Consider the following 16502-nt stretch of genomic DNA (forward strand, 5'->3'; position numbering starts at 1 on the left):
ATCAAACAGGATGTCGTTTAAAACCCCATGGAGACCACAGTTTCCTCAACATATTCCTGCAAAGTGTGTCATGCTGCCAGTGGGGGTGACACAGCTGTTTGAGTCTTGCTTCACCCCCCCCCCTTCCTTAGCAAGTGGGGACATAGAAAGTGGGAATTTCTGCCTTTGCCATCATTTATGCTGCCACATAACCATAACAGCTCATGTTTCCTATTTTGTCAGTCACTGTGACTTCATTCCGTTTAACTCTAGTTACAAGGTACATGGCTGATCCAAGAAGCTGGTACCCAGGTCTGGACTGGGATACAAAATAGGCCCTGGCATTTCAAGTACAAAGAGGCACAGAGAGCCCCCAAATGCCCAATAAATACTAACTGTCTATAACATCTTACAGCAGCCCCTCTGGCAATTGCAAATGTGTGTTATAGTTAACAACAATTAAAGGGGTTGTTCAGCCAAATTAACTTTGTGTGACGCAGAGAGTGATATTCTGAGACAACTTGCAATTGGTTTTCATTTTTTATGTGTGGTTTTTTGTTATTTAGTTTTTTTATTCAGCAGCTCTGAGGTGTACATTTTCAGCAGTCTGGTTGCTATAGTCCAAATTCTCCTAGCAACCATGCACTGATTTGATTAAGACTGGAATATGAATAGAAGAGGACTAAATAGAAAGATAAATAATAAAAAGTGGAATAACAATACAATTGTAGCTTTACAGAGCATTGATTTTTTAGATGGTGTCAGTGACCCCCATTTGGAAGCTGGAAAGAGTCAGAAGAAGACAATTAAAAAAAAAAAAAAAAAAAAAATACAAAAATAAGTAATGAAGGCCAGTTGAAAAGTTGCTTAGAATTGGCCATTCTATGACATACTAAAAGTTAACTGAAAGGCGAACCACCTATACTTTAATATGTTTCACCAGTGAATTTATTAAATGCATGTAAAAAAAAAGACAAATGTTAAATGAGCACAAGACTGCTACTGAATGTAATATGCAACTGCAATTTCAATGCATTAAACAACAGTTTTAGTTATACCAGACGTAAGCCACATTAAAATGACTCTGGGACAGCCATCACAACACAGAAATGTTTTTTTTTTCCCCCTGTTTCTATAAAGGGACACTTTTAAGCTTTTGCTTACTGGCACTTCTGTTTAAAGGAGAAGAAAAGGTCCATTTACTTGGTAGTGCCAAAAGTTAGGCACCTCCAAGTGATTAAATATACTTACCTCACACCCCAGGCTGATGCTCCTATCAGGAGGGTTATTCCAGTGAGCATGACAGGGCAATCGGCGTCTTCTTTATTCAAATTTCCCGGGAAAGACGCAGTAGACAGACTTTTATTATACCACTGTTTATGTGTAGGTGACATGTCCGCTTTAAAGGAGAATTCAACCCTAACGTTAAAAAACCTCTACCCTACATAGACCCTCCCAGCCTAAGTGTTACCCCGGGCAAATGCAACTAACCTTTTACTTAACCCTCAGTGCACATTCAGGCATCTGAGTTCATGGACGCCATCTTCAGCCGATTCGGTAATCTTCGGAATGAGACCGGTGATTTGGCAATTTCCGTGATTTACGCCGCATCCACAGTCGCTGCGCATGCGCCGCCACACCGGTCTCTTTCCGAAGATTTCCGTAGGGAGGAAGATGGTGCCTGTGAACTCCGATGCCTAAAACGTTGGGGGCATTTGCCCGGGGTAACTAAATTTTTAGGCTAGATTGTTAAAGGAATTGTTCAGTGTAAAAATGAAAAGTGGCTCAATAGATAAGCTGTGCAAAATAAAAAAATGTTTCTAATATAGTTAGAAAATGTAATGTATAAAGGCTGGAGTAACTGGATGTCTAACATAATAGCCAGAAGACTACTTCCTGCTTTGCAGCACTCTAACTCTGAGTTAGTCAGCAACTTGAAGGGACATAACTGCTCAGTGAGTTTCCAATTGATCCTCAGCATTCAGTTTAGATTCAAAAGCAAAATGTTGTGACCCATGCCCCCCCCTCAAGTCACTGATTGGTTACTGCCTGGTAACCAATCAGTGGAAACCAAGAGAGCTGAAAAGCAGGAAGTAGTGTTCACACTGACTGGAAGTAGTGTAGTGAAGCCTTTATACATTACATTTTTGGCTAACTATATTAGAAACATTTTTTATTTTGCACAGCCTATCTATTTACCCAGTTTTATTTTCATACTGAACAATTCCTTTAAGGTTGTGTTTGTTCTCTCTGGAGAAAAAACAGTTGCGAGGGGACATTATTACTCTTTACAAGTACATTAGAGGGCATTATAGACAGCTAGCGTAAATGTATCATCAGGCCAGAGGCCACCCCTTCAGACTAGAGGAAAAGAACTTTCATTTGAAGCAGTGTAGGTGGTTCTTCACAGTGAGGACAGTGAGGTTGTGGAAAGCACTGCTGGATGATGTGATGGCGGATTCTATTAATGCCTTTTAAGAGTGGCTTGGTTGATCTTGGATGATTTATTGGACAAGCATAACATCCAAGGCTATAGTGATACTAAAATGTACAATTATTTTAGATAATGGTATATATAGTTTCAGTAGGTGTGTGGCGGCTTTTGTTTGGAGGGGTTGTAGTTGATAGACTTTGGTCTTTTTTTAACCCAACTAAACTATGTTGGTAAAAATACAGACTGCACATCACCAAGACACTGTATTAATGGAAACTTTTAACTGAATAGACATAAAAAAGTATGGGAATACACAGTCATGGAAGTGTGTTATATCCTGCATAGAATAACATCAAAGCTGTATGTGTCCCAGGGACTTCTTTCTATGAAAACCACTTTATGGAGCATTGACATGTTAGAGGGTCTGCTGTACTGTTCATTTGCTGCCTGGGTTTTGGGGTTAGGATAAACAAGTGATCTTTTTCTTATCCATATTTTATTCTAAGCTACTTTTTAATTTTGTACATTCAGTTGTAAACATTGGCGAATGATAGAAATAGGTTATTTCTTTGATAACAGCATGCAGGAATATCCTTTGTAACCATCATTGTTGCTTGATTTCATTATACATTCTGAATAATGTATACTACCTAATGACAGCTGTAATGTTGTTATTTTAAAGGTATTCTTTAAAAATACATTTTACGACTAGCTTTGGTGCTATAACCCATTGTTAATGTTTTTCTATTCTGGACTACATCTAGCAAAACTGTCACATCAAGAGACTGACAGAAGTAGCTAGAACTTCTGCCACAACAACTAGGGGCCATTTACTTAGCTCGTGTGAAGGAATAGAAGAAAAAAAACTTCGAATTTCGAATGTTTTTTTGGCTACTTCAACAATCGATTTGGCTACTTCGACTACGACTTTGAATCGAACGATTCGAACTACAAATCGTTCGACTATTCGACCATTCGATAGTCAAAGTACTGTCTCTTTAAAGAAAACTTCGACCCCCTACTTCGCGAGCTAAAACCTACTGAGGTGCCATGTTAGCCTATGGGGAAGGTCCCCATAGGCTTTCTACCAATTTTTAGGTCGAAGAAAAATCGTTCGATCGATGGATTAAAATCCTTCGAATCGAACGGATTTTATCATTCGATCAAACGATTTTTCTATTTGTGGTAAATCCTTCGACTTCGATATTCGAAGTCGAAGGATTTACATTCGGCAGTCGAATATCGAGGGTTAATTAACCCTCGATATTCGACCCTATGTAAATCTGCCCCCTAGTGTCATATGCCCTAAATGGAAAATATAGCCCAATGTTGAATTCGGTTGTTTATCAAATTATGTTGTGTGAATATGGAGAATTTTTTGTGTTTCTTATCTGAATGGTAACAGCCATTTCCTTGTTAAGAAGTAAACCATGTTTCAGCTGTATTTCTTGGGTGCAGATATTTCTCCTTCCCTCAGCAGATGTATTTTATTAAATGCATGAATGCAAATGTTCTAGCCCAGGCATGTCAGACTCACAAAAACAGAAGCCTGAATGAAAGGGGGAGTAAATAATTGTAGGGAAGAAATGCAGCTTTATTTAATGGGCTATCAAACCCCTTTACTCCTGTCTTCCTTCTCATACAAACAAAATGTTTAGATTAACCACAGCCCCATGTGTAGGTTAATCGTCCTCTGATGACTCTCAAACGTGTGTGTGGCTGCACGTGTACTTTTTTTGTGTGTCTGTGGTCAGATTATAGGCTCCAGTAGAACAGTCGGATATAAAGTGTGAAGAACAAATATTTACAACTCCTAAGCTATGTCATTGAGCCAAATTGCTGCTCTGTTACAGACTTTGGATAAAAAAAAAGCCGCTGTGACTGCAAAGCAATGTATCAACCAATTTGTCAGTTTGTAACAGTTTAAAAAAAGACAGGGGTCTGGTATACTGAGCTGCTATTTGGGAAACGTGAAAATTTTTTTTGTTAAGGTGAATAGTGCAGATGAACCACAAGAGTAATTGCGCAACCGAGGACGCGCGTGCGTTGTCGTTCGCAAAGCAATTAGACTTCTCAGAGCGCACCCACTTTTAAATGTGGTAACACTTGCCGGACTAGGGGTAGGCTGCATATAAGGTAAGTGCCTGGCAACCCCCCAAGCTTTGCACCCTAGGCACGTGCCTCTTGTGCTACCCCTAGTTCCGACCCTGAAAACTGGCAATGTGAGGGAGTCTCTTTAATCTTCAGACCAGTCCAGTAAGTTATGCTCCCTGTCTTTCAGTGCTGTGGACCACACTGTCTCAGTGAATTACTGTAGCTCAAATGTAGGCAGTTATGGTAGCTAGAAACCCTATTTATAGTCCTATGTATCACTGATCTTCAATTAAAAGATTGATAAAACACATATATTGGTTTGTGGGCACCAGTGGAAAAGAACACCCCACTCCTACTCTCTTCCTGCCTATACCTATATGTTATCTTAAAATGTTATGGTTTCAAAATATGGCTTTACTGTGCATAAGTTAATAACTGAAGAAGAAGTAAACTTCAATTTACTACCAGGGTGACAATTTATTTCTTCTGCATCTTCTAGCGACCTAATTGCTAACCTTCTACACAGGCAATGCTAACCACATTCACACAGGATACCATATAGCAGAGCAGGCCATGCCATCCTAGTTGTTTCCATATGTTCAGACTTGGCGCATACACAAATCTTGGGAAAAGTGTAATCAAGAGGTTGGCTCTTGTCTACATGTATTTTGTAAATGCACAATTATTCATATTTGGAGTGAAGTATTGCAGTATGCCTCGCTAATTTGAATGCCCTATCATCCTCATTTATTTATATAACGCTGATGTATCATGTCTTCTGGGAGTGTCCAACAATCTGGGATTCTGGGCTTGTGTTAAAGGAATTGTTCAGAATAAAAATAAAAACTGGGCAAATAGGCTGTACAAAATAAAATGTTTTTCTAATATAGTTAGTTACGCAAAAATGTAATATATAATGGCTGGAGTGACTGGATGTCATATAACAGAATACAACACTACTTCCTGCTTTTTCAGCTCTCTTGGTTCCACTGACTGTTTACCCTGGTTACCAGGCAGTAGCCAATCGGGGACTTGAGGAGGAGGCACATGGGTCATAACTGTGTGCTTTTGAATCTGACCTGCATGCTGAGGATCATTTGCAAACTCACCAAACCATTATGTCCCATGAGGCCCCCTTCAAGTCGCTGACTAACTCAGAGTTAGAGAGCTGAAAAGCAGGAAGTAGTGTTCTGGCTGTTATATTAGACATCCAGTCACTCCAGCCTTTATACATTACATTTTTGCCTAACTAACTGTATTAGAAACATTCTTTATTTTGCACAACCTATCTATTTACCCAGTTTTTTTTATACACTGAACTGTTCTTTTAAGCCAGTGATCCCAAACCAGTAGCTTGTGAGCAACATGTTACTCTCCAACCCCTTGGATGTTGCTCCCAATGGCCTCAAAGCAGGAGCTTATTTTTGAATTCCTGGATTGGAGGCAAGTTTTGGTTGCATAAAAACCAGGTTTACTGCCAAACAGAGCCTCGGTTTAGGTTGACAATCCACATAGGGGCTACCAAATGGCCAATCACAGCACTTATTTGGCACCCCAGGAAAATGTTTCATGCTAGTGTTCCTCCCCAACTCCTCTTACTTCTGAACGTTGCTCACAGGTTCTAAAGGTTGGGGATCCCTGCTTTAAGCTCTGCTACATTCAGCTCCTGTACTATGCAAAAAAGGCCATACTACTTCAAGTCCACAGCTTCCCCAACTATAGCCTTTTGGCGATCATTGATTAACAACTCTATACTCAGTCAGAAGTTCCCACATTTAGCCTGCGGCTGTCCAAATAACTTTGAAGCAATCTGGGACCCATGGATTGAAAGAGGAGATTCCTCAGCTGAGTCCAATGTATGATGATGTTGGATATTTAATTACTGGCTCCACTGGCAACCTAATTGTGACCTTGTTTCTTTCTTTCCCTTTTGTTTTTTTCTTGTAAAAATATTAGAAGGCAATTAGAAGGCAATTGATTAGGGTTAGCATTGAGCTGCCCAACAAATTGGCACCCCAGTAGTTTAAAGTTTCTTTCTCTATTTTTTAGATTTAGATTTATTTACTTTTATATAGTGCCAACATTACAGTGAGTGCATATCATTCCTGTGACGGATTAGGATAATAATTTATCTCAATTCAGATAATGGTCAGGTCGCTGTCATTTTTCAGATCCACATACTCAAAGACAATCATGGTAACTCCTGAGCCACTGTGCCATCTTCTTTGAAGCAGAAGTCTATTGATATTCTATAGTAGGCATGGCTTGGGTTGAAAATGAATATATACTTAAATCGTTGTTTTCTGGAACGCATGCAGAATTTTCAAAATCGCAAAGTACATTATGTGCTCCCTATTAAAGACTTTTTAAAAACCCTTTCAAGTGTCCTCTTTGATGTTTTATCATGTAAAGCAGAATTCACACTCCATAAACTTGCATAATGAATATTTGTTTCCTGCTTAGATAATCGACTCCAGCACTGCTGTTTTGCTTCCTTTTTTTAATGTTTCTCTGAAATGTGCCGTACCCCTTCTCTTTATACTTTATTTAAAGACACATGCGAGTAGAAATTTTGTAGTACAAAAAAAAAGCTATTTTTGATTAAGGTCAGCAGCTTCTTTCTGCATTATCAAACTTTTCTTTTATATTTGTGTCTATAGGTTTTCGTTGCCCAATTTGTTCCAAGTCTGTGGCCTCTGATGAGATGGAGATGCACTTTATCATGTGTCTGAGCAAACCTCGATTGTCCTATAATGGTATGTATTGAGCCAAGCTTGGGTTGCTAACCATCAATTCTGATCTCTTCATTTATTGGTTTGATTAGCTTTTCACTTCTGAGCCATTATCTGAGAGCAGTTTTCTCTGTTTAGTCCCAAGGAAAATTGTAATTCCAGGCATTAAGTATACTGTATAGATTTGTATTTGGGTTTATATTTGTCTTAATTGTTGTACTGAATATTTGGGACTGTAAAAAGTGCTGTAATGTTGCCTTAAAGGAGATGTTCACCTTTTTATTCAGCAGCTCTTCATTTTGCATTTTAAGCATTCTGGTAGCTAGGGAACAAATTACCCTAGCAACCATGCACTGATGTGAATAAGAGACTGGAATATGAATAGGAGAGGCGTGAATGGAAAGATGAGGAATGAAAAAGTAGCAATAACGATGAATTTGTAGCCTTACAGAGCATTTGCTTTTTAGAAGGGGTCAGTGACGCCCATTTGAAAGCTGCAAAGAGTCAGAAGAAAAAGGCAAATAACTATAAAACTATAAAAAAAATAGACAATGAAGACCAATTGAAAAGTTGCTTAGAATTGGCCATGCTATCACATACAACAAGTTACTTTAAAGGTGAACCACCCCTTTAAGTAGCTGGCTTTGGGCATCATGTAATCTAATACCAGCAAAGGCGTTTGTTTTTTTGGTCAGAAGTTTTGTAAATACTTTTATCTGATCTGGATCTTATTGAGAACAGTTTCTTATAGCAGATTTGAATAAAACACATACTGTGTGGAGTAGCATGGTGCTCCTTGCAGGCGGTCTTTTTGCTTTATTTAAAGGATGTGACTTGCAGAAGAGACAAGTATAAATGAGGACACTGCCTCTCTCTACATGTTTCTTCTCCATGGTAACCGCTTGAGTTTGACAAAAATAGGGTTTCTATAAGCAAGAAGCACTGATTTTTTTTTCCTTACATTTGGTTCAATCTACATGTTTAAGGGTAGGCTATAACATAATTACACTTTGAGCCCTATACACTAACATTTGTTGTAAGATTTTTGTATGACTGTCCTGCAGTTAGTGGTGATTCTCCATCTGCTGAAGAATACCTCTAGGATTAATATGGGGTCATGCAGTACAGTTGAGGCTGTTGGAAATAGTTGTTGCATTCCACAAATGTGGTCCGACCTAAAAGGCCACATAAGAATTTGCAAATACATGCATCTCTGTGGAGTCACATATCATTTGTCCTCTAGGCTCCAGTTTTATATTAGAAGTTGTCATTCATTTGGGAAAAATACTATTGTTGCATATAACAGGCAACTGACTAATCTGCATCTTGTACAACACCTTCATTAGTCCATTGCTAGTGGTATAGTTTTTAGTAACTTTCTTAAACTTGCTATACTGTAATGTCTTGTGCATTGTAATTTCCCTGTGCAGATGATGTGCTCACTAGGGATGCGGGTGAGTGTGTAATCTGTCTTGAAGAACTTTCACAAGGGGATACAATAGCCAGACTACCCTGTCTGTGCATCTACCATAAAAGGTAATGTATTTTCCATCATTTTACAGGTATTATCTCTGCTTTTTTCAATTACAAACCTGAGGGTATAGTCTGAAATCTGTATTAGTCATGCTAACACTATTGGACACAACAAGCATTTTAGTATACCCCAGGTTATGCATCTCTACAGAAACCCACTGTTACAACATATGTTACTATGTGTGTGTCTGAACTACAGCATATAGTGCCTGCCAAAAGGGTCTGGAGCTCATTTACTACAATGGGCAAATTTGAACCTGGGAATTTACCCATGGCTACCAATCAAATGCTTTCATGCACCATTTAAAGGTAAACTATACCCACCAAATTAATACTTAAGTAAAACATAGTTTATATCCAATTAAGTGACATATTAAAGAATCTTACCAAACCGAAATATATATTTAAGTAATTATTGCCCTTTTACATCTCTCTTGCCCCATTTTGTGATGGTCTCTGTGCTGCTTCAGAGATCACCTAACCAGAAGTACTACAGCTCTAACTGTAAAAGGTGGAAGTGTTGAAGCAAAAGACAGAACTCTGTCTGTTAATTGGCTCGTGATCGAACATGTATGGTTTGTTTGTGTGCACTGTGAATCCTAGGATCCCAGGGGGCAGCCGTAATTTTTTTTAAAATGGCAGTTTTCTATATGTGATTACACAATGGCACATTGTTTAATATTATGAAAATGGTTTGTTTACATAAGGCAGGGTTTTACATATGAGCTGTTTTATCCAAAATACTTTTATAGAGACCTACATTGTTCAGGGGGTATAGTTTTCCTTTAACTGGCTGAAAAAAGCCAGTCACCAATTGGTTGTTGGTTGCTATGGGTTGCACATGGCCAAATTTGCCCAGTGTTTGTTTTTATAACCTTAAAAAACTATATGCAAATGCAGACACGCTTAGACACAAATGCTAAGATAAAGCGAATTATGCTCTGCAAAACATTGGCTAATTGTATGAATTATCAAACCACTTAATAAAAATAAAAACAGTTTTGTGGCTTATCTTCCCGTTTTATAAATACGAAACCTCATAATTAGTAGTGATCACTAATTGCCCAGTATTCTAGTCTTCCATAATTGGTTTCTCCAACCGTAGGATAACTGCAAAAGCTCAATTTAGCAATGTATAATAGCCATGTTTGTGACAGGTTTGTATGAGTATTAATGCATATGATGAGTCATTAAATGTGTTGCAAGTAGAAAGCTGACATATAAGTTTGTCATATGGTTTGTTAGCAGCTGCAGGGGAGGCACAAGTACAAAAAACATTATTGGGCAGTAATTGCCCCCTGGCTAGCTGTCAGCAGAAACATATTCCGAAAAGCATGGGTTACCACAGTAACAGCAATGCACAGCAGAGTGGGACACGTGCCAAGTAACCAGGGCAACTATCTCTAAAGCTCTGCACCCTTACCAACGGGAGTAACCAAAATACAGAATGATGAGACAGGTGCAAAACAGGAAGTACACATATTAAAGGGGATGTACCCAACAAGACAAAAATACATTCTACTAAAAACTAGCATCAGTAGTATGAAGTGGGGATTAAAAGGTGCACTGAAAGAACAGCAGCAAATGCACGAATGGAGATATTGTAGAGAGAGTCTGGATTTTGCACCTGCAGTATATAGCAGTGAGTGATATGATTTATACGATGTGTGTAAATCTATATCTAAACAAACAAAAAGAAAAAAAACGGTGTATTATATAGGGTCTAATAGGCTCTTCAGGTTATATCAAGGACTTACAGAGAGCTACTTTAAAAACATGCAGAGGTTGCATTCATGAAACAAATATAATAAAAATGTAGATGAAGACAGATAAAGCACAGAGAATGGAAAATAGTGGTAATTTGCAAAATAATGATGAAAGGGATGAAAGTAAAGAAGCATGGAGGGATGAATGGATTGGAGATGGTTTTGTTCAAATATTCATTCTGGGTGGTATAATTTTCCTTTATTAAGCATTTGGGCAGTTATAGTACATTGTAAACGAGTTTAGAGTTTTAATTGATTTTTATTTTTCCCCCTATGTTCCAACCCCCCTGCTAATTTCGTTTGTGTGCTCCTTGGTTATTTCTGTTTTACCTGCCTATTAATGTGTTCTTTGTGTAATTGTCATCCTTCTGTCTCTTCTTTGTTGGCCCAACCTGGCACATTTCAACCACTCTCTCATTGTTTTTTGCATTCATCCTGTGTAACCCTTTCCTATGATGTTTGTGCTTGTATTGCCTATTTTCCTTTTCCTGTGTATTTTTTTCCATGATGGTTTTGTTTAATTTCCTTTCCACAACCTCTCTATTCCTCTTGCTCTTGGTTTTTCCATTTTCTCAATTTACTCACTTTTATGTGCATACTGTGTATTTTTATGTCCTGCTTTTACTTTGTCTTTCTCTCCTCCTTGATTTGTTTTGTGCTTGCCCCTTTTCTTTACCTTCATATATGTGTTTACCTCTACATGTGCAGCTGCATAGATTCCTGGTTTGAGGTGAACAGATGTTGTCCTGAACATCCTTCTGATTGACTTGGAACAATCTGGGCTAAAATTCCCTTAAGGTATGTAAAACCTTTCCTACGTAATTATTGCACTACACACTAGATAGACAAGAGAGAGAGAGACAAGGCTACTAAGTGTTAAGACTGAGGGCACAGCTTATGCTTGAGCGGCACAGAGGTCACCCTGAAAATGCCTGCTTTCTTGTTTTTTTTCTGCCTTCCATGTGCCTGCATGCAACAGAAAGATGAATAGAGCTGGGGAATGGAATAAATCTGTTTCTGGATTGGAGCCTACGCTCTGTATGCCCTCAGCATAAGTCTTGTTATTCCTTGCCATTTCTAACACTGTTGTGCTCAAGGGGACACTATAGTGGTAACTACATCCTCAATTGCCCATACAGGTATTTTTTTGTCAGTAGCATCAACATTGCTAAATGCTTGACTGCCATCTTTGCACCTTTAGATGGTAACACAACATCCAGAACTCCATGGACTTTGTCAACAAAGTTCATGAAGTGAAACTGGAGACTGATGAGACAATGGTGTCCTATGATGTTACATCTTTACTTGCATAAAGGCAATTGAAACACCCACTGCAGCAGAGCAAAGCTTGAACCCAGGTCAAGTTTTTTCTATGTGTTCACTGTAGTGAAGAATGCTTAGATCTATACATTAGGGAGACTAATCAACCATTTAGTAAGCAAATGGCCCAGTACAGTAGGACTAACTCTTCAGGACAAGACTTGGCAGTCTTGAGATTGAATGTTGATGATTGATTTCAATAAGGGGTTAAATGCTGGTATATTCCCTACCCCCTTTTTAAACTGAAAAAGCTGTTTGGATGGGAGGGGTGAAATGTTTTCAGGAATACTCAAGTCCAGTTGCTTTAGACATATTTCTGGATATCATGATTAGTGGTGGGCGAATCTGACCCTTTTCACCAGAAATTATTTTGACTCAACAAAATGTGCAACAAATTTTTGACAAACAAATATTACGCTCACCACTAATCATGACCTGGGTGAATGGAATCCATGTATTTAAAGGGGTTTTTCACCATACTAAGTATGATGTAGACCGTGCCATTTTGAGACAATTTGCAATTGGTCTTTATTTTTAATTTTAGTGCTGTTTTTCCAAGTTACCCCTGCAACCAGACTGGTTTAAATCAGAGACTAGATAAACTACTAGAAGAGGGTTTAATTAGAATGCTAAGCAATAAATGCACATGGTAACAATAAAACCCAGTTTTTATTTTTATACTGAACTGCCCCTTTAAACTTTACAGATACAAAATTACTTACTTACTGTGTTTTGTTCGACTAAGCATTTATTTTACAGTTGACTCTTGTGCACCATATACACATTTCACAAACCGCTCATGCTGGGAGATGGCACTAGCGTCTTTTGTGACATCAGTTTGATGTGCAATTTATAGATGTGTTCTTGTGGACACTGATGGAATGAGCAAGCACAGCAGTGCTGGAATGTGATGTTTTGTCATATACAGGAACTATGCTATGCAGGGAGTGGTGATATTACCACGGGTTTAGAACATTTACATTTGCTTTAGTGTCTCACATCAAGAAATGCGTCTAAAATGGGTCATGCCTGCTGTGTATATAGTTTAGCCTGACCTGGTTTTTGTGTTTTGACAGATGTATGTTTATTTTTGCTGTTCTTTTATAGTCTTCAGTGTGCTGTAGACTAGCAGACCTAATTTTGCTACCTTTTTAAAGGGATACTGTCATCGGAAAACATGTTTTTTTTCAAAATGAATCAGTTAATAGTGCTGCTCCAGCAGAATTCTGCACTGAAATCCATTTCTCAAAAGAGCAAAAGGTAGCCTTGGACTTGTACAGAAGCCCAAAACATAATGTACAACATTTACTTCTTTAGTTAGGTTCTACTTTAATATTTTTTAGAGTGTAAGGTTATTTAAGCATGGCCCTCTTTACCACTTGTATTAGGATTTGGCTGCTTTGTATGTAATTCTGTTATTTACACATTTATTTACAACACTGCAGGGGGTATGTTGGCCCTTTATAAATATGTAATAATAATAATGGTTTGGTGCATGCAGAAGGGCATTGTCACAGAAGGGGAACAATCCCCTATATTTATACACTGGATCGTTTTCAGGTGACTGAATTTACTGACTCCCCACTGGCATTTGCCAGAATTCACAGATTGTTAGTCCAGGCCTGGTCACAAGCTTGCTGTGCCTACTTTTTCCTGCTTAGCTCATATGATAAGAGTTGCTAATTTTACTCATAATTTGCTTTTTATTTTTTACAGCACGGAGTGTCAGCCGCTTTAGGATCACAGAGACTGGATTCTGCTTCCTGCCAGGGTTGTTTGAACTGCTTTTCACACATGCCCCCTTTTTCCCTGCACTCCTTCTTTGCCCTGACATAGAGAAGTGGGAAGCAGCCAAAACTGAAATGTATCCCATAATTCTAGTAAAAATGTGTTGGGAGTAAACAGATCAGGGGGTAGGCACTGTAAATGCTGTAGCCAGAAGTGGTTTGTTTTTCAGCAGCCCCATCCCATCAACATTGTTTGAGGGTGGTGACATGAGGTCCTAGGTGAAATGGATATCTGCAGCTGTCAAAGAATGCAGAGGGGGGGGAGGGGAAATGTTTAATCTCTTCGTGCCCCTGGACATAGGATTTGCTGCAGTCTGATGCCATGATAAATGTGTGTGTAATATTATGTTATGGCACTTTGCACTGAACGTTTCTATTTGTTTATGACTGGGAGGAGACTGGACATGTGGGCTCTGTAGAGCAGGGCTTTTCAACTGGTAGGTTGCAAGTTAATAGTGAGGTTACATTTGAAGGATGGACAACAACCCCTGTTTTATAAGGTTTGGCCCTCTAAAAAATGTTGAAATATATTCTTTTTGAACTGGCTTACACCACAGAAGAAGCTGGACAACACCGCATGCTCAACTATAGCGAGCCAAAGTGTCTCATCCAGGGTTATTTCCAGTGCTTCCCAAAAGAGGCACCTGTTCATGCTGAGGTGCTACCCTTCTAGTTATTACATTTAATTACGATTTTGCACATTTAAATGACTGAGTAAACTGTGGACAATGCAGAATTGTGTGTGTTGCTGGGAAAGGTGGCAAAATAGAGGGCATAACCCCCACCATCTCACTCAAGAGCATACTCTATGACCAAGGTAACCCATCCAGACCTTTAATTGCTTGCACTTCTCAATCGAAAAACTGTCTTAACTGCGAAAGAGGGAAACTGAATGGGTGTTAGTGGGTGAGCCCTGCTTGTTGAACATTATTTTCATATGACTGTTAGTGATTATGCCATGTTTCTTTTTTTTTTTTCCTGCTAAGCATACAGCATTGTCAGAGTGCATTCCTAACATTACTGGTTATCAACAACTAGCTTGTGCATATTGTAGTATATCAGGATTTCAGGCCCATTTTTTTCTTCCAGCTTAATTGGGTGAAGGAAAACCTTGTGAATGAGAACCAATTGAAAAAAACCAAGAGCATTTCTCTACATACTTGCATGTTTGGATAATCTCATCCCCTAGATCTGCAAAAGACTTAGAGATCTCTCAAATGCCTGTCTTGCTTGTTTTCAGTCTGTGTTTACTTACACTGGAGGGTCTCATGATGTGGTCACATGCTGGCCTACAATACACAACCGCAGCTTGATGACAGTTGTGCTTGATATATTAGGTCTAATAGTTACAGCAAGTAAAAATGAGAGAAATCTATTGCAGACCGATGTGGTTCTCATATGCACGAGCCCTCCATTTATTATGAGCACTTTTGATCAACTCTGTTTTTTAAAATATTTATTACCCTAATTTGTGCCAAATAAAAAAAACAAAACCAGTTGAGTGAGATAAAGTGTAATAAACTTCAGACATGAACTTCACTGCAATCTGCATCATTGCTGTAAAAAATGCTTTCAGGTCTAAACTATTACAGTATATGGGCATTAGCCCTCACAGGGGGGTTTTAAATATAAAAAAAATAGTTTTTTATATAGACAATGTTCCCTAACAATCATGAATTCTAGTCATATTTCAAAAGTGGTGACCCCAAGATTACCCAGGTTGGAATTTAGTCACGTTTCCTGCAACTGGATCCAGTGGTACCTTGATCTTAGCATTTAAGGATGTTCTGTTTATTTTAAGTCTTGTTTTGTATACTGTACTTCATTTATATATTTTATAAACATCATTGCCGCTGATGGGGCTATGGAGTGCTGCATCTGTGCAGCTCCAGCTAGTGGTGTCTTCAAGTAGTGCCAGTGATTTCTCCAGGATTCTATTCAGAAACTAGTAATAAACTTTTCTTTGCACCCATAAAACCTTCTGAAGCAAGAGGGTATCCTGCACTGCATTTCAATACTAATAGCACCATTTTGATAGAAAAGCCCCAGTATTTGATCTGGATAGCTTGTGCAATGGGGGGAATCAGATTGGCCAAATGTTACATTTCTTTTTTATTTTATAAGTGGGGCAGGTGAGAAAGATGCGAACCGTGTTGTATATCTGTTGTTATTAAATAAAGGAATGAATCTTTAGAGATTCTGGACTGTGAAAAAAATGATTAAAGCTGAAATGCAATGTACCGTATTTGTTTCTTTCTCTCTCTGTAACACACCACTGAGCTTATTTCATAGGAACTGGTTTCCTTATTAAGATGTCATACCTTGGTAGCATCTTTTTTCTGTGCCCAGATGGATCTAACCATTCAAATCTGTCATCACTAGGTGGCTTCAGTTCTAGCATACTCAGCACAGTTTCAGTTCTAGCATACTCAGTTCAGCACAATCTATGCTGTCACGGAACAACGCCATATGAGTCTTTATTGGCTTAAATGAATGTGTTTCCCCAATAGAATTTATGTAGCCTGGTCTTCTTAATGCAGATTTAATCAAGAATTGGCTACTTTCTACATTTAAATAGATTCATAAAATATTTATATCCAAACAAAACTGATCTTTTTGGGGGCAGCTAACTATTTCAGTGCTTTTCTGACACACAAAATGCAAATATTTCTACAAAGGCTGAAATTATTGTTTTCCTAGGTAAATAAAGTTACCTTCTTAAGAAAAAAAACAAAACAAACCATGACATTTAAAAGAAAGGAAGTGTCCGTGGCTGGCACTGAAAAGGTCAGTGCCACAACACCCTAAAATATTGTTGTTATAAGCAGTGTTTCTCAAGCTGTGCTGCTACAGTGGC

General features: G+C 38.5%; 1 protein-coding gene across 1 annotated transcript in view; it reads left to right on the forward strand.

Annotated features, from left to right (window-relative positions):
- znrf1.S (zinc and ring finger 1, E3 ubiquitin protein ligase S homeolog) overlaps positions 1–15885 on the forward strand; it is a 31835-nt gene extending 15950 nt beyond the window's left edge. Inside the window, 4 exon segments of the mRNA NM_001087333.1 lie at positions 7168–7263; positions 8670–8775; positions 11247–11336; positions 13575–15885. Of these exon segments, the coding sequence (NP_001080802.1) occupies positions 7168–7263; positions 8670–8775; positions 11247–11304 (260 nt within the window). The 3' untranslated portion in view covers positions 11305–11336; positions 13575–15885.
- Positions 15886–16502: the final 617 nt, after the last annotated feature.

The sequence above is a fragment of the Xenopus laevis genome, chromosome 4S (assembly GCF_017654675.1).
Source record: "Xenopus laevis strain J_2021 chromosome 4S, Xenopus_laevis_v10.1, whole genome shotgun sequence".
Taxonomy (NCBI): Eukaryota; Metazoa; Chordata; class Amphibia; order Anura; family Pipidae; genus Xenopus; species Xenopus laevis.